The sequence below is a fragment of the Xyrauchen texanus genome, chromosome 18 (assembly GCF_025860055.1).
Source record: "Xyrauchen texanus isolate HMW12.3.18 chromosome 18, RBS_HiC_50CHRs, whole genome shotgun sequence".
Lineage (NCBI taxonomy): Eukaryota > Metazoa > Chordata > Actinopteri > Cypriniformes > Catostomidae > Xyrauchen > Xyrauchen texanus.
The window spans coordinates 41,419,020-41,443,475 of NC_068293.1; the positions used below are offsets into that span (position 1 = coordinate 41,419,020).

General features: G+C 38.2%; 1 protein-coding gene across 4 annotated transcripts in view; it reads left to right on the plus strand.

Moving 5' to 3' along the window:
• The window catches only part of LOC127658528 (cysteine/serine-rich nuclear protein 3-like), a 68,327-nt gene that overhangs the window by 39,117 nt on the left and 4,754 nt on the right, over positions 1-24,456 (plus strand). For 2 of the 4 annotated variants that reach the window (XM_052147843.1, XM_052147846.1), the window contains 3 exons: positions 13,664-13,872; positions 21,232-21,491; positions 21,907-22,203. In XM_052147843.1, the coding sequence (XP_052003803.1) occupies positions 13,664-13,872; positions 21,232-21,491; positions 21,907-22,203 (766 nt within the window). Of the gene's footprint in view, positions 1-1,526; positions 1,864-13,663; positions 13,873-21,231; positions 21,492-21,906; positions 22,204-24,456 lie in introns of those variants that run through there. The other 2 variants (XM_052147844.1, XM_052147845.1) reach the window with 2 other exon arrangements.

Sequence of the window (24,456 nt, forward strand, 5' to 3'; positions counted from 1 at the left end):
TAGTAAAAAACAGCCATGTATACCTACATATATATATTTACCTACTAAAACATTTTACTACATGTAAAAATGTCAAGCAACCTTTTAATGAACATTTGACAGAAATTAGTGTTTTGAATCGATTCATTGAAACTCTAAACTGAACAACAAATGACTCAAACTTACCATTTTTGATGCCATTTAAGCATGTCGTTTTTCCATCGGCGGGACAAACAGATAGTTCCCCCCCCAGATTTACGCCATTGGTTGAGCCATTGTTGCTGTGAGGTTTAAAGTCAACATGAAACATCATTCACAACCCATTTTACTCACTATATCGGACGTATTTGCACAGCCAGATGTAATGAAAATTAAGTGAATGTGGCGACATACGTGGTTCATTACACGTATCGCGGCAGTTCTAAGTGTGAAATGTCCACTATGTGGCGCTAAAAGTGAGTTAAATGTTTTCCCAAACAGTTTCCAACATGGCAATTGTAATTGCTAAAGCAACAATTGTATTTTGTGGTGCTTCTGTGACATTTTCGGCTCACGCGTCGACTGGCGTGCTCTTCAGGACTCGTACCCCAGTCCTTTGCATTGCAATTGCAATGCTCCATCAGTTGAGCTACCGCTCAATTCCAACATATAAATGTATCACTTTACAAGTCATGCACTATTGCAAAAGTGTCATAAGATACACTGAGGAATTGAGAATCAAAAAGTTAATGTTTATGAACTGATAATCTGCCGTTTTACTCATGATTTGTGTGAATAAAAGTCATTGTTGGAGCTTCTCTAGTGATTATCTGAAACTGCTGTGATACGGACAACAAGCCACGTAAAATTCATTTAGCAAAAATATAGTTATAGTTACGTGATTCTATGAGACCAGGTTGTATTTTTGTATTTTAATGAGAAAAATGATTTTATCCAACAGGAAATTACTGGATCTTTAAAAAGTGGGTGTTACATACCAGAATGGAGTCAGAGGACAAAAATATTGTGAAGACCATACATTTTTTCCACAATTTATGGTGATGAATCGTGCATACTTAGTCCAGGGACGTGCATTAAAAAAGTAAACGGTCAATTTTGATGTTTTTAATATCTTGAATAGAGTATTTTTGAAGCACAACAGCACTACACAAGTGCATTAGCACGAATCTCAGCGTGCTGAAGTGTGTGTGTGTGTGTGTGTGTGTGTGTGTGTGTGTGTGTGTGTGTGTGCGTGCGCCTGCGTGTGTGTTTGTGTGTGTGTGTGTGTGTGTATTTCACTCTTTATATTTGTGTTTTTGGCTCATTTCTTAGTGCCCTCATTCACCTCTGCAGATTACTGTGCTGTGCCGGGTATCGACTGTCTCTCTCTCTCTGTTTTTCATTACACTTTCTCTACCTCTCTCCCTCCCTCCCTCTCATGATGGTAAAAATATCTGCAGACAGCAGGAACACAGGCAAAGCTACCTCGCTCTCTCTCCCTCTCTCTCCCTTAGACATCCCACCCATGTGATCTCTCAGGCAGGCGTCGCTGTGTTCAGTCTCCAGCTCTCTGCTGGCAGCAGCTAATGAGTCTTTGTGTGGCTGGAGCGAATGAGAGACAGTCTTTTGCTCTTTTTATACTGAAAGCATATACAAACAACTCTGGGGAAACATCTGGAGCCGGAAAGCTTACCTTTTCTTTCTTTTGCATCTTTCTGTCTCTCCTGTCCTCCTCTTCTCTCTCCTCGTGTGCTCCAGAGTGTCAGGGGTCTTGAGTCACAGGGCAGTTGGTGAGAAATGGAGATCCTTCATTCATCACTTCTTGTCTGGCTTTGAATCGGCTCATTCACGACTCTGAGTGAAGTGGCGTGGCGAGAGGGAGGAGTTAACCAGCGGTGGACACAGGTCGGTTCATTCTCAAGTGACTGCATGACTCGTGCTCTCTGTTGGTGTTTTGAATTGATGTGTCACGCCGGGCCTTTGCCTCGGCCGGCCAACTCTGTGCGAGGACTGGGAAATCATAGGTTAACTGAGGTCTGATGCTTCTTTATCTTATAGGGCGGTATATTTGTTGTTTAAGGTTGCCGAGCAACATCAGAACTTGAAGCAATATTCCACATTCCAAAATTCAAAGTTCAATTCATTCAAATTTGTGGCATGATTTTGAATACCACAAAATGATTTTGACTCATGCCTCGTTTATTAAAAAAAAATAAAAAATTGCAATTACTGTAAGGCACTTACAATGGAAGTGAATGGGGCCAGTCAATAAACATTACAATACATATTGTTTCAGAAGTAAAATTTCTATGCGTTAACATGGTTTTAGTGTTGTAAAATGAGGGATTCACCAGCATTACAGCATTTTACGGCATAATGTCAGCTTCACACTGACATGGTTAGCAAGTCACACTATTAATAATCATATTAACAATCATATTAATACATATAATGTTTGTGTCCTTTGGCTGAACTAAAGAAACAGTGTGTATTTTAATGTTTACGGCCTAGCCCCATTCACTTCTATTGTAAGTGCCTTACTGTAACCACAACATTTGTATTTTTTTAGATAAACAAGGGATGATTTGAAATTATTATTATTATTAATTTGTGGTTATCAAAATTGACACAAATGCTGTTGATTTGAATTAACTTGTCTTGAACCTCTTCAACATCATAATTATCGACAGTTTATCACAGACTTCAACTGACCAAACAAAAGTGTGCATATATCAGCTCTTTCTAGTCTTTTGTCACTCAAGTGTTGAATAATATGCAGCTCTTTTTGCCCCAATGCTGGCTGTATCATTCATTTGTTAGGTATCATCTCATATTTTGGTTTGCATGCATGCAAGAGAAAATAATTGAATGAGAGTTGATTAGCCACTGGATTATACAAAAATATTTATTACTGAATATATTTGTAATACATAAATATATTAAATATTGCATATTTTTATTATATATGTGTATATATATATATATAAGTGTGTGTGTGTGTGTGTGTGTGTGTGTGTGTGTGTGTGTGTGTGTAAAATCAGAATGTAATGTAGTTTTGTCATTGAAATGAAACTTGCAAAACGAACTATATTGTGATGCATTCCAATATATACCAATCGTCATATAAAATGACTTATACTATAATATAAAGTTTTGGTCATACCTCCCTTACTTTAGGGCTGCAGCATGCAGTGGGTACTAAATGAAGCACCGGTTGCTGTAGGTTGCAAGTGCTGCATTGACAGCATTAAAAACAATGTGTATGTATTTGTACATACAGATATTGTACAGAGCTCATTCGGGGAGTGGCTGTTTTTGTCTCTGCTGGTTTTTGCTGCAGGATTTTCACTTGTAACATGCTGTAAGTGTGCTGTGGAAAACTACAGCGGCTGAGAGAAGACAAAGGGAGAGAGAGCGAGCAGGATATGTTGAGAATTAACTAGCTGTGTGTGTGTGTGTGTGTGTGTGTGTGTGTGTGTGTGTGTGTGTGTGTGTGTGTGTGTGTGTGTGTGTGTGTGTGTGTGTGTTTGTGTGCGTATGTGTGGACAGTAGCTCTCTCCACAGTTCAACAGTCAGCTCAGGTTACCTTTGGGAAGCTGACGATGTCATGCCAATTCATTGTATCAAGAAATGAAAAAGTTGTTCCTCTTGCTTTGGTCTCGAATTGGAATGGTTTAAAAAGCGCTGGATCATCAGCATTGACCATTTTAATGCAGAAAACGTCACCAATTAGGATCTGCACCAAAAATAATGTCATCAGGACAGCTGAGAATGGTATATTAGATAACTGTTACTATACTAGATAATATATATATACAGTATATATATAATACACACACTCTGGCGAAATTGGTACTTTTATTCACCAGAGTGGCATTCAGCTGATCACAAAGTATAACCAGGACAGCACCATCACTATTTGAAAAAAGTCATTTTTGCTCAAATCTAGACAGGCCCCATTTCCAGCAGCATAGAAAATCACTTGCCATTTATATCAAACACAGCTGAAAGCTATTTGGTTCATTAAATGAAGCTTAACATTGTCTTTGTGTTTGTTTTTGAGTTGTACATTCTGCAATAGACTGGCATGTCTTAAGGTCAATATTAGGTCAGAAAGGGCAAAACAGAAACAGCTTTCTCTAGAAACTCATCAGTCAATCATTGTTTTGAGGAATGAAGGCTGTACAATGCTTGAAATTTGAGGATTTCATTGTGTGTACATTACACTCTTCAAGGACAACTGTCTCTAACACGGACAGAAAGAGATGTGGAAGACCAGATGTACAACTAAACAAGAGGATAAGTACATCAGAGTCTCTAGTTTGAGAAATAGACGCCTCACATGTCCTCCGCTGACAGCTTCATTGAATTCTACCCGCTCAACACCAGTTTCATGTACAACAGTAAAGAGAAGACTCAGGAGGCCTTATGGGAAGAATTGCAAAGAAAAAGCCACTTTTGAAACAGAAAAACAAAAAGAAAAGTTTAGAGTGGGCAAAGAAACACAGACATTGGACAACAGATAATTGGGAATGAGTGTTATGGATCTTAACCCCATTGAGCTTTTGTGGGATCAGCTAGACTGTAAGATGTGTGAGAAGTGCCCGACAAGACAGACACTTCTATGGCAAGTGCTACAGGAAGTGTGGGGTGAAAGGTCAAGTGTTACAGGAAGTGTGGGGTGAAAGGTCAAGTGCTACAGGAAGTGTGGGGTGAAAGGTCAAGTGTTACAGGAAGTGTGGGGTGAAAGGTCAAGTGTTACAGGAAGTGTGGGGTGAAAGGTCACCTGGGTATCTGGACAAACAGCTAGAATAACAAGGATCTGCAAAGCTGTCATTGCTGCACATGGAGGATTTTTTTGATGAGAACTCTTTGAGTTTAAGAAGTACATTTTGTTTCTTTTTCAAATTGTAATAGTACGTTTTGACATTATTAATATCCTGACTATAAATTGTGATCAGTTAAATGCCATTTTGGTGAATAAAAGTATCAATTTCTTTCCAAAAGAGCAACATTTTTACATTATTCCATATTCTGCGTGTGTGTGTGTGTGTGTGTGTGTGTGTGTGTGTGTGTGTGTGTGTGTGTGTGTGTGATACATGGGTGATACATGGGCAATAAGAAAAACATGACGTTTTGCAGTGTAAATGCATACCTAAATAATTTCTCCAAATAATTTTATTTTACCGTAATGACCTTAATTAATATCCTGTGATTACAGATGCACGTTTGTGAGTGTTTATTTTCAGATCTCAGTGGTGTGTGCGTTATACGCCCCACAAAGGAAAAAGCAAAATTACTCTCAGATGTGAAATTTCACTATTTGTGCAAGAGTAGTAGCATCTCCATGGCAACCACTTTGGGTATTGCAAAGCAGCGCAGCATCCACTGAGGACGAAAAATGCGAATGGATTTTCAACAAGGGGAACTAATTATGATGATTACAAGAAAATTCACTTACATTGCGTCCCCAAAACTAAAAGAGCCATTTTCAATTATTCAGCACCTCCTGTATCTCGCAGGACTACTGCGGGAAATGGGGTGGTTCAAACGGATCTGGGGCTTAGATCAAGAGAACTTTCCTGAAGGTACAAAATATTCGTTCTTTCAGGAAACATGTTTCTCCCTCCAGTCCTTGAAACTTTGGAGGAAGGAATTCTAATATACAGTACCTGGAGAAAGCAATCTGTTAGCATTCCCATTCATTTCAATGGCAGTTGCTCGGGTGACTGACGCCCCCCAGAAGTGTGTGAGCTGTAAACACCATGTGACTAATCACTCTTGAGAGCGGTATATGCTGATGTCACTACAAGAATGTGCACAACCCTGAAGCCCTTCACTAGAGACCAAGTTCATTTAAGACTTGTAAATAAATACACATATAAATTATAGGGGAGACCAAGGCTATTTGTCACACGGGAAAGTTCACACAAGGGCTTTTCGTCAGTAGTGATATGATTTAGGGGGGGGCCTGGGTAGCTCAGTGAGTATTGACACTGACTACCACCCCTGGAGTCGTGAGTTCGAATCCAGGGCGTGCTGAGTGACTCCAGCCAGTTCTCCTAAGCAAACAAAGTGGCCCGGTTGATAGGCAGGATAGAGTCACATGGGGTAACCTCCTCGTGGTCATGATTAGGGTTTCTCACTCTCAATGGGGCGTGTGGTAAGTTGTGCGTGGATCACAGAGATTAGCGTGAGCCTCCACGTGCTGTGAGTCTCCGCGGGGTCATGCAGAGTGAGCCACTTATGCGTGGATTGACTGTCTCAGACTTGTCCTCAACTGAGACTTGTCCTCCCCAACCCGGATTGAAGTGAGTAACCGTGCCACCACAAGCACCTACTAGTCCTCAGTTGTGGGAATTGGGCATTCCAATTTGGGAGAAAAGGGGATTAAAAAAAAGTTATATGATTTGTAGTCAAAAGTCTAATTGCATAAATGTGTGTTTTTTAATGTTGGTTTAATGGCTTAACCCATATAGTGTGACAACATGCCCCAAGTTTAAGGTACTGTATGTAGCTATGCAAAAATTGAGCATTGAAAGTAAATCCACCCTGAGAAATATATTCATTGGAGTAAAAAGTCTCCCCCATATCTAGAATGAACATTACTTTAAATTAATTTGTGCAAACTGACTTTTACGTGCCGAATTCTACGTTTCACCGCATCATTTCAAAAATGTCACATTTTAACACTTTTAGTACTGACCTTCCTACATTATCAGACGTATTCCGAAGTGATTAGCTTTCATGGTAGCTGAACTGAAATGTGCCTTTCATGTCGCATTTTGTTTTTAGACACTATCGGTTAGGTTTAGGTGTTTGTTTAGGGTAAGGATGTCTGGTTTGTTCACCTCTCATTTGTTATTTTTAGATCACTATTGGTTAGGTTTAGGTTCAAGTTTTAGGCTATTAAGGAGGTACGTTTACTCATTAAAACCTTCATCTAATATAACCTTAAAAACCATGTCTTATTTTGTTTTTTTGGGGGGGGGTTTTTTGTTTGGCGCCCCCTTCTGGTAATTTCACTGGGAAACTGCAGCGAAACGTGTAATGATGCACATATTTTCGTTTTGCAAAAATGTTTCCACGGTCATGTAATGTTCATGAAATCAGGCTGAACAAACCACATTATATTGAGGTATCATTCACTTTCATAATAAAAATGGTGCGGGACTAGTTACGCACCGACGTTTAATACTTGGGGATAGGAGTTTGTACAAATCGCTAACTCCCAAGTATGAGCAGTAGTAATAGTGATGTATTTAATTGATTCATTCAAACCATAATTATCTGACATACAAATGTAATTGTGCCCAGCAATCTCTCTCTTGATTTCTTTTCCAGTAATCATGAATGACTGGAAAGGTCATGGAAAAGTCACATAAATTCATTAGTGTGGGAAAACTGCCTACCAAAATGTTATTGTTTTGTGCTGGCTATTGGGAAGCTGCCTTAAGAGGTAAACCTACCTCACAGCCTTGTAGTAAAGAGCCAGTGTTCTGTGAATTCGGCCATTCCAGTAGTTTACAGTAGATACCTGTATGTGTGTAGAGAACAGAGCTGTGTTCTGTCTTTTCAGGAGAGAGAGAAAAAGAGGGACAGATGCATTCCACAGCAGTACTGTGGTTTGGAGTCTCTCCAGCTGCTGTGTTCATGCAACACACACACACTCACACACACACACACACACATGAACAATAGTGCTCTGCTGAGACCCATGTAGCCCGGTTGCCAAGGCTGGTCTCACTCCAGTTCCACACACCCTCTGCTTGGGCTTCTTTTGGGGGAATTCTCTAAATGAATTGCCACTGCTGATAGCAGCTTTTATTTGCATGGGCTGTCTGATTCACTATCATTCACCGGAATCATGCAAATCAGGTAACGTCGCAAACACACCTACAAAATTAATGCTGAACAGAATTTGCATGGTGCAATTTCCCATCTTGCAGGCCGGTTCCAAGTGCCAGTTCATGAAGGATGCAGTAGTCGATAATGATCTGGCGCACTTTACTGGGACTGTACAGCATCACTCCAACACTGTAATGCTGGCACGTAAATTGGCCCTTTTAAAATGCTGAAACTTAATTTGACTGCATGGAATGTATGGAGATATGCCTTTTACAATATTAATCAAATTATTTTCATAATATGCCAATTAATTAATTGAATTAATTATTGAAAATGTAACATTTTTAATTTAATTCTGCTCAAATGATCAAAATGACTTGCTGAACGAGACAAAGATTCAAGTCAGTAAAATGATCCGATCTTCCCATCACTAGTACAGTCTAATATAAACCTCCTCCTAAACAAGAACTCATGAGAGGAAACAGACAATTTCAATGTAGGTTAAATGGTGCTTTTAAGATTACTGTATTTGCGGTAGTTCTTCGAAATACAGCCGCATCTACTCAAACTTCCCTCAAATTTATCTCATGGGATTGAAGCATCGCACTTTGGTATGTGCATATAGGCCCTGATATAATTTTAGAATAGACCTATTAATACTAAATGTCATTCATGCTATTATAAATAGTGCAAATAATGCTTCGTAGTAAGAGATTTAATTTTACCTCCCGTAAAGCGAAAAAGAATCGAAAATATAAGTCTGGAATTAACATATACAGCTGGAGTTTCGCTTACAGCCCCCTGCTGAAAACAGGAGGAACATCAATGGTAGGAAAATTCCTTTTTATTAGCCAGGGACTTGATTAATTATGCTATTTGTTTAAGCATAATTTTGTATATAAATATTTACACTGAATTATCAACAGCCCTAATTAAGTAATATAACAATAAGATTATCATTCAATGAATACCTTCTGGCATGCTCAGGACAAAATGTAAACAAACGTTTCTTTGAAATTAAATGTATCACCTGCTACAGGCAGTAATAACCCAACGTTAATTGTGTCAGGCAAATAGCGCTGAGTTTTTTGTGAAATTATATAAAAAGCCACATTTGCATAGGAGGCGTGTTTGCATGAAAAAGATAATAAACAGAAATAAATAAAAAGGGATAGTGAAAATTCCCATCCAACATGAGGGTGATGAAATGACGACAGAATTTTCATTTTTGGGTGAACTGTCCCTTTAATTGAAATACTCATGGTGCAGTACTATGTACAGAAAAAACAACTCGCTGCCAAGTCCACATTAATACGTTTTTTTTTTTTTTTTATTGCATCGATTTTGGAATGTAGTCATGTACACTGAAACAGTGTGGATGTGGTCTTTCTGTACAGTGTGTTCAAACTAAATTTTGTTATTTGTAATCCCTGGGAGTGAAATTCCATGACCCTGGCATTGCTAGTGCCGTGCTCCACCAGGTAAACTACAGGAATTATATTTCATTGCATTTATCACCTGATTAAACTGAATCGTGTCCTTAGTGAAATAACATGCAGGGAATACAACATGCAAAAGTAACACAAACGTCTATTGGATTTGATCTGGAGATTTGCAATTTGAAACAATACATTGAATCCTCCGTTAATGAGCCTGCCAGGCCACCATCCAGTCTCACCAGACTCTGGTACACTTCCTTTCTGTATGCATTTTTTTTTTTACTTATCGCTGACTCGATTGTAGCTCAAGAAATCCAGAAATAAGCAGAAGACAGGGGTAAGAGATACTGTCAGGACGTGTTTTGCTGCTAGGGAAAAAAAAACACACATTTGTGAAGTCTGTCCAATCTAAATTGTTCACAAGATTTGGCGAAGACATCATCTATGCCACAGGAACATTGTGCACAAGAGCAGAAATGAACAAACCATTTTTTTGCATTTTATAAAGAAAATGTGATTAGTGCTTGTCTGTGCAAAACTCACACCACAATGCTAATGTGTTGTGGGAGGTTGCCAGGGGCACTGATATATGGTTGGTGTTCGGAACAGTATTTAGTCTGTTGCTATGCTGTTGCTAGGGTGTTTTCAGTGGTTGCTGCATTCTGATTCATTTTGGTAAATCGGATCGTTTTATCAAACCAGTTGTCTCTGAAGTGCCCTGGCAGCATTTTTTATTTATACTATATTTATACTTGTATAAGGAGGGACAAGTTAAAATTAATTTCGGTGGTAATAAAAATGATGCCCCAAAGGCTGTTGATTCAGGTTAACTTGTATTGAACCCCAAATATTCCTTTAACAACCGATAGTTATGCCAATATTGATAGTATTAATTGTTCCCATTTCACAGTTTTGCTCCTAAACCGTCATACTATACAGTTGTGTGATCTACCGTAGCTTTGCGATAAGTTCGATCGTTTAAGAATGGGTTCAAAAGAACGATTCATTCATGAATTGGACATAACTTGTTGCTAGACAGTTACTGAGGTCTTTTGGGTGGTTGCTAGGGTGTTGCTAGGGTTTTTCTGAGATTGATCTATATATTATTTTAGGACAGCAACAATCAAGCGGCATCTCCCATCAGACAATTTTGCATCGGTTCAGCGAATTCTCTCATGGCATGGGAGTCTTGGGTTCTTGTGCTGTGTTGAAAACAGGAAGTAATCACCTTTGAATAAACACCAAGGAGTGCAAATTCAGAGTTTCCATTTCCCCTCTATGATTATATTATTAATTCGCTGATGGTTAGGTTTAGCGTGTGGTTTTCCTGTGGTCATTAAAAATCCCAAATTCCCCCCACTGGCCCTTATCAATCATAGCTTCCTAATAATCCCATCCATGAATTGGCTCTGTCACTCCACTCTCTCCTCTCAACCAATAGCCGGTGAGTGTACTGGCGCACTATGGCTGCCGTCCCATCATCCAACCTACTGTTCACTGTGAGATCAGTATGAACGCAACTAAGTTTTTACTTTTGTGTTGGCTACCATTTGTACCTACATATACAGACATATCTTTCTGAGCGGCATTGAGCCTGTAAGACTAATTTAGTTATATTTTACATTTACGCATTTGGCAGACACTTTAATCCAAAGCGACTTATTACAGGGACAATCCCCCCGGAGCAACCTGGAGATAAGTGCCTTGCTCAAGGACACAATGGTAGTGGCTGTGGGGATCGAACCAGCAACCTTCTGATTACTAGTTATTTGCTTAAGCCCAATACGCCACCACCAAATTTTAAGTTAGGCTTCATCCATGTATAACGATTAATAAATTCTTGAAGTCGAAGTAGCAATTTTTTGACAAGATAGAGAGAAGCTCTGAAAACTCATCTCAAGTTTTCAATTTGTTTTGTTTCCTGAAGCCACTCAATCAAACATAGACATAATGGACTTCCTGAAAGGTTGAGGTAGAATTCAATTAGTAGCTCCCTCCCGCTTCCATCTGGGGTCCAGTGATGATCAATGGTGGGAACAGTAGCAGGGAAGAGGAGAGGTGGATGTGTGCAGTACCACTCAACACTAATCGAGTGCTTTGAGGATTGGAGCAGGCATAAGCATCATACAGAGCACAACATTGACTGCCCAATTTAACAGTGGCCTTGGGAGGTATTATTCTCATTCATTCTCTCTGAAATCAGTCATAAGATTACAAGGTTTGATTTAAAGCAAAAAAAGTAAGAAAATATTTTGACTATTTTGACTTTTGTATACTAGAAATGTTTAAATGACTGACTACTCTGTCTAAGTAAGTATTAAAAATGTGCAAAGATATATATATTTTAAATCAACTAGTCAGTTGTCTTAAGAAAGTCTTAAGCTAGCCCTCTATAATGGTGCGTTCAAGTCCTCGGAAGTTCCTACTAAAGAGGTCTGAAATCGTGAATAAGATGTGATCTGCGTTCAAGCGTGTTTGAATACTACTATTCTGATGCTAGTGAAACTTTGCAATACAGCACTTTTCGTACCACTGTCTCCTTAAGATGATTCGCTTACAATGTATTTCTCCTTTGTAAGTCGTTTTGGATAAAAGCATCTGCCAAATGAATAAATGTAAGTGATTTATTTTCTAAAAGAGCAGACCCATTTTACAATTTCATATTTCTGGAAGCTTTTTTAGCACCAATGCATATAATGATGGTAAATGGTCTGCACTTATATAGCGCCTTTTTAACCTTAGCGGTATTCAAAGCGATATACACTGCGTGTCATTCACCCATTCACACTCACATTTACACACCAATAACGGCAGAGCTGCCATGCAATGTGCTAGCCTGCCATTGGGAGCAACTTGGCAACTTCGGCATGTGGAATCGTGTGGGCAGGGAATCAACCCATGGACAACCCGCTCTACCACCTGATCCACAGCCGCCCCATTGATTTTAGATTTTTGTTGCAAATGCTTCTCGCTGCATAAATCAACCAAATGAGTCTTATTTCCTGGCAAGTTTTATTGTTTTTCTGAATTAACAATTGAAAAAAATGCATTCAAGCTAAACTGAACTGTCAAAATTCTCAAGTAAATCTTGGAAAGTCGGGGCTGGAAGAAAATCCCAGATTCCCTTCTCGTTATTGCAACTTTGTGGTGGCGTTTACGTGCTCTTAACTCTTAAAGACGATCATTCTGACATGACTCGAATGCATCATAATTTGGCTGGTTTTGAGTTTAAATATATCTGAGGGGCTGTTCACACAGGACATGGTCTTGCGTTCAAAAACAGACAGAGCTCAACTAAGGTAAATGAAACCGTAATGTTGAGGTTTAAAAAAATTTACTACTTTTTTTTTTTTTTTACCATGAAACACTGGCCGTCCCAAAGACCACTCAATAAAGCAGAACACTCAATAAAACGCACAAGACGCAGTGAGATGGATGTGTTTGGCCATATAGTATGAACGTGTATGGGGGCATTCACAACGGATATCTACAGCCGTCTGCGCTTTATTCCAATTGTTTTCTTTAAAAAAAACATGCGCTAGACGGACATCTTTGACCATTGCATTGCATCTCACTTTTTTTGGCGACTCAGACCAAACGCGTTGTTGTGCAAAAAAAATAATACTGCAGAGGTCTAGATTCTAGAGATGCATTTGTAACAATTGAAGTTCTTTTTAACTTGACAAGGCATCTAAAATTGCACTGTTTGCACTGTTTTCCGACATCCGCCTATTTCTGTTGGATTTCCCCCAGCCAGATGGGCTGGTTTGAGTATGTCAGTAACTGCTGATCTCCTGGGATTTTCATGCACAACAGTCTCTTGAATTGACTCAGAATGGTGCCAAAAACAAAAAACGTCCATTGAATGGCAGTTCTGTGGACGGAAATGTCTTGTTGATGAGCGAGGTCAACGGAGAATGGCCAGACTGGTTTGAACTGACAAACTCTTCGGTAACTCAGATAACCACTCTGTACAAATGTGGTGAGAAGAATATAATCTCAGTATGCTATCCTGAGATGCGGGTTGGCACCGTTTTGGTAGAACAAAAACTGTTGATATTTCTCACTTTGCACGGATAGTTTTGAATAGAAAGCATCCCATCCGGTCAGGTTGTCAAATACAGTCTTGTAGTCGTACGAGTTAAACTTTTTCAATCCATCTGAACTTTCTATAAAAAGAAAGTAATCTAACCCTAAAAATATAAGAAAATATCCAGATGAACTAGTCAACAACACTAATTGACTAGTTGGTAATTGGACGGCTAGTCAATTAGTTGAGAGACCTAGGTCTAGCTTTAAAGGTTTACACATACAGTAAAAACAGTTACTCTGCAGAGAAAATGAATGTGTTTTTACTTCCGAAACGCTCTCTATTAACACTCCATTTAACACAATCTCTCTGTCTCTCTGTTGTACAGCCTTGTAGCAGACATGACAGGAATCCTGAAGAGGAAGTTTGAGGAGGTGGAGGGAGCATCACCCTGTTCGTCGCTGAGGGAGTCTGAGGAAGAGGAGGTATCGAGCACTGAGAGTGGAGACAGTAGTGACAGCGTCAACCCGTCGGCCTCACACTTCAGCCATTCATCATCAGCAGCATCCTCATCATCAAACACACTGCAGCGCACTGGTAAATATTCCAAAATATTCAGGAAAACAGGGTTGACATGTGTTAGACAGAGTAGTATTATTGACACAATTCAGCATCATTATTGATGGAACATTCAAATTAATGAACGAATAAAAAGAAAAGCAGCCAGTGTTAATTTTCACACATTTATTTGTATTATTATTATTATTTTAGTCATAATGTTTGTCAATTTCCTTTAATTGTAGTCAACATTTCTTCATGTCATATTCATTCATTTTAGTCAGTTGTACTCCAAATAAAATTGCATTTAATTTAATTGGAAAACAATTGCATGTTTTAGTTGTTAATGTGCAAAATGTCACAAATATGTACCAAACTATAAACCAAACTTTTTAAAATATTTGAATATTTGGTTAAACTAACAGTTATTTAAACATGTATCAAACATTTTAAAGATCATTGCTTAATATGTAGGGTTAAACGATGTGAGAAATCTTTATTGTGATTATTTAGAAAACTATTGCGATTACGATCTGAACTGCAATATGATTATTTACATGAAAAAAATAGTAAAAATAAAGTAATGGGCAAACTACGGGCAGTAGAAATACTGATCAAGAGAGGGAGATCACACTTGGGTCCTTTTAAAAAGAACCACAATCTTCACATTGTATTGGTTTGATAGCAAGCCTATCAAAATTGTAATTGGGTAAATTCATCAACATAAATACCACACACACACACACACACACTTGTAATAGGGACTTAAATGTCAAACAATTTTAGGATTGACCCAAATTTACTGGTGTTCCTGCATGAGACAGCTGCTTTACATTGAAAAATTGCTCAGACGGACACAATAATGTGTTCAGTGTGAACATCCCCTACTAAACTTAAAATGAAAAATGCTTTAATACAATGACCAGGAAGAAGAGAGAATGGGAGAGAAAAGGCTTAACATGAAAATAGTGTATATCTCTTTGGATAACTGTAGTTGTTTTGGCAGTAAATAGTGTTTATCGTAAGGGAAATTACGTAGTTTTAACTACACCTGTACTTCTGTACTTTTATTTTGAAATAATGCAGTTTTTCTTACCCCTCTCTCTCTACCAGAACGAGCTCTGACATATGCAATCAAATATAATGGCACGTCATGAATTGGTGTGTTTACTGGTCATGAATGGTGGGAAACAATTAGCATGCACTCAAATGCAGGATATGATATGATTTTCATAAAATGATCTTGCGCTGCTTGTCGCTGATCTTTTCCCCAGCCGTTTCTGTGTCGAGTGTAGCATCCGTGTAAAACAACAGCCGATAACTTGCCAACTCACGCGAAAGGTGTGTGTGTTTCAGGTCGATTTGTGAAACGTTCTCAGCAGTTTGGGTGTGTGAGGGTAAAATACAAATGGATTTCATACGGAACGCAATTATTTCCATTAATTATGGGACAATTCCATATTTTACAGGACGTTTCGCATATTTTGTTAATTAACTTTACCTGATGCTGCTTTAGCTTGAATGTGACTCTCTCAACTCATTGTCATTAATTCCCTCAATCGATGATGGCGGCAAAAACAGTTGTCAGGGGTGGGGAATGGCACACCAATTACAACAAAAAATCACCTGTTTCACAAAAGAGCATCCAGTACAGTTAAAGGGAAACTAATGCAATAGTAGATTATGGACTTCTGAAGCAGCAAAACAAGTGGGTATACCGAGGGTTTACACAAATATTAATCCTTAGAATTTGTTATACACAAACAGCCCTGGAAAAAATAAGCATGCATGCGTACGTATGCCCTGACTACACTGCTAACCATGTATTGCTAACACTAACTAACTGCCTGATACTCCATCTTATTTATTATGATAATAACTCTGAAGTCTATCAGTGCTCCGGCTGTGTGTTTAGTGCTAACAGACATCTAAATTGAACTTCTGTGACTTTTAGTCCGTTTCAGTTATTTTTGGTCATCTGGATGCTAGTGTACTCTTAAAAGTTGGCAAAATAAACTTGCAGATTTACACATTCAAAATCTCTTCTGGTAAAAGGGACTGAACATATTGATGACTCATCTTGCACTTAGGGGCATATCCAAAATGTTGTCCAATCAAATGCTCTCTTGAATGAGAAATGCCCCTCCCACTAATACAAACACTGACTAATTTCTCTTAGAAGCAGGTTTGGGAGGAAAGTTTCTCAGTAAATATGCCACAACATACTCCTCTTTCCCAGCACCCTGATTTGAGCACTCCTCAACCTCTCTGTGTGCTTTAATGTTCTGTGATGCCCGGCCTCTTTGATTCCCTTATTAAAAATAATGAGAAGTTTATGTGCACCAGATGTTTAAGGATGAACCAGAGGACTGGGCATACCAAAGGGGAATTGTTTCCTCCTTTAGAAAAAGGTCCTCTTTCAACACCGTTTCATAGAGAGGACGCCTATATCACCTACATCGCTCATAAATGTAAATTACATTTATGCATGGCTGTGACCACCATACGGCCTGTGAGAACAACCCCTCAGTCTTGTCTCATGAACATCTTGTGACCATGGCAACATTTTTGCAAAACGAAATTACGCACCTTATTACACGTTTCGCTGCAATTTCCCAGCAAAATGTCCAGCGGGGGGCGCCAAAAGTGAGTGAAATGGTGTCGTATTCAGATGAGGTTTTAAAAGTGAATCTTAAATGGAGGTTATAATGAGTAAAACTTACTTCCTTAACCTCAAACTTTACCCAAACCTAACCCAATAGTGATCTAATTTAAAATAAGAGGTAGACAGAAAACAGACATTTTTATCCTAAACCAACATCTAAACCTAACCGATAGTGTCCAAAAACTAAATGCGACATGTAAATCACATTTTCTGAAGCAACCGTGTCATATCGTTTTGCTTCTATGACACCATCGTCTCACATGTCAGCTTGCATGCTTGATCTACGGATTTCGAACCGCATACTTCAAGATGTCCAACACTCTATGAAGTGAGCTATCATGGTAGTTAATCACATCAGAATAAGTGTGTAAATCTAGGTGATTCTGTAATACAAGTGTAAGTCGCTTTGGATAAAAGCGTCTGCCCAATGAATAAACGTAAATGTAAATACAAGTGTTAAAATATATAGTTTTTCAAATGATGCTTTATAGTAAGTGTGTGAGTAATAGTGTGAAAACTAAGTGTTTATAAAGTCATAATCAGCTGTTAGACCCATGATATGTGTGAAAGTGAATAAACGCACAGTTGTCGTAGTGCCTCGATTCTACTCTGTACGGTTCACGTCCTGTGACTGAGGAAGTTTTGAGCCATTGCCAGTGGCAAGCAAGCCTGAGTGTGGTTCGTTCTCTGTACAGCAGCCCGTTAACTATGCAGCTAGAGTTTCGCTCACTGCCCCCTGCTGAAAACAGGTGGTTCTTCAAGCTTGAATTACTCTGATCGTAGGAATATATTTCTTATTACAGCCCAGACACATGATTAATTGCGTTAATTGTTTTAACGCATTATTGTTATATAATTAATCGCACTGAATTAACACGTAAAATTGACAGCCCTAATTTCTATATTTTCTTGCAAAATGTTTAAGAACAAATCAAGTGCTTCAGGTAACAGTGCATACAATATGTGTTCACCACCTTTAACCAGAGGCCACTGCTATTTTGGATCTTTTTACATGACTTAACAACAGATCTACGACTATATACAACTTACAAAGATCTATGAAGACGTGAATAGTTTTTACAATTTGGTATCTCATAATTATGGTAATTCAAACATGACGTGAGCAGCATTAGGTCACAACCAAAATTTCAGTTTCCTAACATCATCGTCTTTATTACCGTAATATGCGGTAATGGAGAGCATTATCTAAATGTTTATTTTCCAGTGTAGTAAAACGGCAGTCTAGAGGTGTAAACGTAAATAAATTAATGCGTTTTCACATGAAAATGTATTGGTGTGGGTGTGGCCTCAGACTAATGAACTGTAGTCTATTACGTGGAAGTAAATTTTTTATTTTGATACCAATGTTAATAATTATAACCAACGGCAAAAGTGAAGAGATTTCAGAGGGCTGCTGGAAGGACCACGTTCTATAGTTGTAAAAAGACCCAAACGTTGCATTAAATTTTTTTTTTAAAAAGATAGTCCAATGCACTTCTGGTACAAATGTTAAAAAGGCTTTTTAAGGTGAATAGAACCAATTCTTAAATATTTACTTTTATCATATCGTGGTGGCCTCCAGTTTATTAGCGCAATAAGCAATTTGTGTCATGCATTATAGTGATTTTACCATGGTTTAGGAAGCTTTAGGGTTTAGGAACACCTGTTACCTGTGCTTAAATCATTGTAATGCATGGCCTCTCATGGCATATTTGATTTAATAACTTACTTTTCGTCCAAATTCGTTCTTTCTACATTGAGCTGCTGCACTTGTAGACATTTCTGGCTCACATTTTTCCTTTTTCAGTAGAAAGCCCTATTCTTTAACTCTGCCCTGCTTGAGTCAGAGTAGGTTAAGCATAGTGCACACTTTAATGTGTGTGTATTGTGCTGGTGATAATGGGCGGGGGGACCTGCAGCAGCAGATGGTTCTTATTTGTCCCGATTGTGTCAGACATGAAGGCAGCAATGGCAGAGAGAGAATCAGGGAAACTCCACTCTTATGGAGGCCAGGACTGGTGATATTTATACAGGGACTATTTACCATCCCCTTTTAAACAGCCAAACAATGAGAGCCACTTGCATGCTGGCTTTTGAGGAGCCAATAGGGGCGCATATAGTAGAATGAGTTAAGGAGTGATAGACAGCCAAAGTAGGTAAAAAAACACTCAATCATTTTTGCAGTCTTTTGAGGATATTAAAGAAATATCTTGCTATTGTAGTTGCTCTGAAATGGTTTAAAAGTGTGATTTCTTGTCAGAGGAACCATCATTTCAGCAGCCATTACTGCTAGTTATGCCTAGGGTATACTTTGTTTTTCTACGTGAACAGTCGAGTGCTCTAGCCTTTCAAAGTATGCTCTTTTGACCGCAAGCTCTTTCAGATGCACTCTACACATGCGTGCTAGGTCTGCTTTGTGTTACATTTTAGTACTTTTAGTACATTTTAGTTTTCGAGGCGCATGTGAACAACAACGGACATAGACACGGACTGTCTGCTTGTGTAGAAAAACGCAGACTGTCCAAATTTGCATCACGTGCACTGGGCGTGAGATTGACCAGCATGTGAAAAAACGCCTTAAAGGAAATGTTCACCAGAAAATGGATATTCTCTCATTATTTACTCACCCTCATGCCATCCCAGATGAGTGAGTAACCTTCTGCAGAACACAAATGAAGATTTTTAGAAGAATATCTCATCTCTGTATGTCAATACAATGCTATTAAATGGGTAACACATTTTTTAAGCTCTGAAAGCACACAAAGGAAGAATTAAATTCATTGATAGGACTCCAGTGGTTTAATCCATGTCTTCAGAAGTGATCTAATAAGTGTGGGTGAGAAACAGATCAATATTTAAGTCTATGGACTTATAATGGTCTAATATAACTAATCACAGGAACAGTTTTTGGTTTTATTGTTTTGTGACTGTAAAAATGTCCAAACTTTTCTCTGTTCTGACAAAATCAACTTCTGCCCAAACTTCTTTTGTTATGGTGTAGTTATGTGGAAAATAAACATGCCAAGGTCAAATATATAAATCTGAAATATTGATTTGATGTTCATGAGAGGGAACATTGATTGATATATATATATATATATATATATACATACACTCACCTAAAGGATTATTAGGAACACCTGTTCAATTTCTCATTAATGCAATTATCTAATCAACCAATCACATGGCAGTTGCTTCAATGCATTTAGGGGTGTGGTCCTGGTCAAGACAATCTCCTGAACTCCAAACTGAATGTCAGAATGGGAAAGAAAGGTGATTTAAGCAATTTTGAGCGTGGCATGGTTGTTGGTGCCAGACGGGCCGGTCTGAGTATTTCACAATCTGCTCAGTTACTGGGATTTTCACGCACAACCATTTCTAGGGTTTACAAAGAATGGTGTGAAAAGGAAAAACATCCAGTATGCGGCAGTCCTGTGGGTGAAAATGCCTTGTTGATGCTTGAGGTCAGAGGAGAATGGGCCGACTGATTCAAGCTGATAGAAGAGCAACTTTGCCTGAAATAACCACTCGTTACAACCGAGGTATGCAGCAAAGCATTTGTGAAGCCACAACACGCACAACCTTGAGGCGGATGGGCTACAACAGCAGAAGACCCCACCGGGTACCACTCATCTCCACTACAAATAGGAAAAAGAGGCTACAATTTGCAAGAGCTCACCAAAATTGGACAGTTGAAGACTGGAAAAATGTTGCCTGGTCTGATGAGTCTCGATTTCTGTTGAGACATTCAGATGGTAGAGTCAGAATTTGGCGTAAACAGAATGAGAACATGGATCCATCATGCCTTGTTACCACTGTGCAGGCTGGTGGTGGTGGTGTAATGGTGTGGGGGATGTCTTCTTGGTACACTTTAGGCCCCTTAGTGCCAATTGGGCATCGTTTATATGCCACGGCCTACCTGAGCATTGTTTCTGACCATGTCCATCCCTTTATGGCCACCATGTACCCATCCTCTGATGGCTACTTCCAGCAGGATAATGCACCATGTCACAAAGCTCGAATCATTTCAAATTGGTTTCTTGAACATGACAATGAGTTCACTGTACTAAAATGGCCCCCACAGTCACCAGATCTCAACCCAATAGAGCATCTTTGGGATGTGGTGGAACGGGAGCTTCATGCCCTGGATGTGCATCCCACAAATCTCCATCAACTGCAAGATGCTATCCTATCAATATGGGCCAACATTTCTAAAGAATGCTTTCAGCACCTTGTTGAATCAATGCCACGTAGAATTAAGGCAGTTCTGAAGGCGAAAGGGGGTCAAACACAGTATTAGTATGGTGTTCCTAATAATCCTTTAGGTGAGTGTATATACACTGTACTGTACAATGTGTTCATGTGTGGGCAAATGGATAAATACTGTAAAAATTAAATTTAAAAAGTGACAAGACTTGAGTTTAATTTCTTTCATATGGCAAAGGCTTTGAAGAATGTAGCAGTATCGCCATGGATTAAAAAAAAAAAAAATGCTATAGCAAATAAAAAGTGCATAAATATTTTTTTTTATATTTTCCTTTTTTAATCGTCAACAAAATTAACGCAAATGTATCACAAATAGCTGCAAATGTGACATTAGGCTGTAGTAAAAATGTTATATATATCCCAGCAATGTAATACACAAATCATCAGAGACTATGTTTTTTAAAATGAAAAACACTTTTAAATGTTTAATTTACTTTTTTTTTACTTTAATGTCTTATGTGTTGTAGCATCCTCCATTCTGAAGCGCGAGAAGCGGATGAGGACGCGTCGTGTACACTTTGAAAAGGTGACGGTGTATTACTTCAGCCGCAGACAGGGCTTCACCAGCGTGCCCAGTCAGGGTGGCAGTACTCTTGGCATGTCCAACAGACACAGCTGCATCAGGCAGTACACACTGGGCGAGTTTGCCATGGAGCAGGAGAGGATCCACAGAGACATGCTTCGAGACCACCTTAAAGAGGAGAAACTCAACTCTATACGACTCCAGGTATGGAAATGATTGGTAGTTAAGAATAATTTTGTTGTTATGGATATGCTGTCCTATATTTGTATACATATTTATTTAAACGAATAGTTTGTTAAATCTTAAAAATGCATGGACATTTCAACATTGGCACCTGACAAACAAATAAATCCACCACATCAATCTCTATAAAATTATATATATATATATATATAAATAAAAGAGTGAATACCAGACTAGGAAGGTCATGAAAAAGTCATGGAAGTAAACCTGACAAAAAGTATGGGAATCCTGTATCGATTATTGTGGCACATCGAAATACATAATCTTAAAACATAAAAATAGACGCACATATGACTACATGGACAACTATAGCTCTCATGGAATTATCTTAATTGAAATGTATTTATAAAACCTGATTTGCATTTGTCATCCTCAGTTGACGAAGAACGGTTCTGTAGAGTCAGAGGAGGCGAACACGCTCACAGTGGATGACATCTCTGACGATGACCTGGACATTGACAACACTGAGGTGGACGAATACTTCTTCCTGCAGCCTTTGACCACAAAGAAGCGTCGTGCTCTTCTGCGCTCATCTGGTGTTAAGAAGATGGATGTGGAGGAGAAACATGAGCTGCGGGCCATCAGGGTGTCCAGAGAGGACTGCGGCTGTGACTGCCGACTCTTCTGCGATCCCGAGACCTGCACATGCAGTCTCGCCGGGATCAAGTGTCAGGTACCATCAACAAATACACACATTACACACAAAAACAGTTTTTGTGGTAGTTTGAAGGAGGTCTACAGCAAGACTTTCATGAATATATATGATCAGTATACATTTTATATGAATGAAAAATGTATTATGATTTATTATATAATAATATACAGTATATTCTATGATCATTTATTAAATTATATACATATGATTTATGATTTAATACTTATGATTTATTATTAATATATGTGTAATATATATATTAATCTGAATATTAAATCATAAATTATACATATATATACATGCATATCATTTATGATTTCATATTCAGATTAATATATCTACATTAATATATATATATATATATATCATATTTAGATTAATATATATATTTATACATATGTATGTGTGTGTATATATATATATATATATATATATATATATATATATATATATATATATATATATATATATATATATATATATATATATATATATATGTGTGTGTGTATGTGTGTGTGTATAAATATAAAGACAAGTCAAAATATGTGTATATATGAATATATTTATTTGAATAATAATAATTTAATATTTAAATAAATTATTTTATAATTAATTATTTTTTAAATCTTATGGTAATAAAAATTGGGGTTAAAATGTGATTAATTGTCATGAAAATATTTTCACAGCGCACAAATTTTAAGCATCCAAAAAATAGGCTTCTAAAAGCCTATTTATGAAATGCTCTAAATAGTTGTATCTTGCTTGAGGTCCACTGATAATGTTAAAAGTTATTTTTCACCAAAACAGTCATCATTTAGTAATGTATTATCATTTTCCGCCCCGTTTTGGCCTCAGCTCCTCCTTTAAATGTCAACATAAAGGCCCATGGTTCTGATTGGCTAACATCGTGCAGCCCCTTAAATACAGCCATATTTAAAATTCAATCGGCAGAGAATGAACAACCCCACAATATTATGAAACTACATTTCAGGGTTTAACTTTACACATAACGCACATCCAAAACATTGCTTCAGAATATATTAAACTTTATCTCAAGCCCAACTGTTAACACTCAAACCCTGTCTACACCAGACACGAGACGCATGTCTCGTCAAAAGCAATAGAACCCATTATATTCAATGATGCTGTCTGCTATGGAAGCGACAGTTTAAGCGCTCCACGCCAACAGTAAACAGGTGTCCCCTTTCCATTTTACTGGTGCTACCACTGCCAACAAAGTTAACGGTTTAGAAGGAGTCAGCACCATAAACTATCAAACAGTCATGACATTTGAAATATTCATGAATGGAACTGTTAACTTGTATCGGGTCCAATAGTGTTTTTATCTGCCCCATCCTTCAATGACAATTCCTTGGCAAAGCTTGAATCATTTTATGACTGGTTCATAAGCAATCCACACTGATATCAGTTGACACAACATGCAATCCACGACTGAATACGCTGATCCACATTTACGCACATACATTGCCCAAAGCTCTCTGAAGACGCACACATCCTGTTTCCAGTATTATCCTGTACTGAGGTCCACATCACTGGAAATGCATCAAAATGGTCAAAGATGTCCATCTAGTGCATGTTTACATGCACAAACAATTAAAAATAGCACAGAAGGGCGAAAGGACAGTTTGTTGACGAACGGACCCCTCCAGTGGGCGGGGCCAATGGTGCAATGATGTAAAGTAGGCGTTGATGTTCTTGCTGTAGATGTGGTCATGAATTGATGACTAACCTTGTGACATCACTAATATACGGATGTAGAGGAGGCGGTGTTTTGGCAGCTTGTTTTCAATAAATGCTTTTATTGCATTGGGGATTAAGTTTTCAGTTCTGAAATTTACAGTATATTTTTATAGTAGAAAGACCTTTTATATGACAAATGTCATTTGAAACATTTGATTCTTCATAACATGACCCCTTTAAGCTAAATCTAATTTCTTATTTTGGTGTGAAACGTAGTCTGGACATGTTCTTGACTTGTTTTATGAGATTCACTTATTAGAAACACATAAGGAGCTGATTTGTGTTCCTCTCTAAAGATTTCTAGAAAACAGCAGATCCTCTAGATCCTCTATCCATGTACTGTAGTCAAGGAAATTTAATATGGCAGCCTAACAAGCAAAAATGATTATGATGTCACTAAGATAAAGTGTAATGGAGGTGTAGGGGCTGATAAAACAGATTAAGATTTTAAAAAAGAGACAGCAGACAGTAGATCAAACTGATACAGCAGGTTACATTTTATGTGTAACA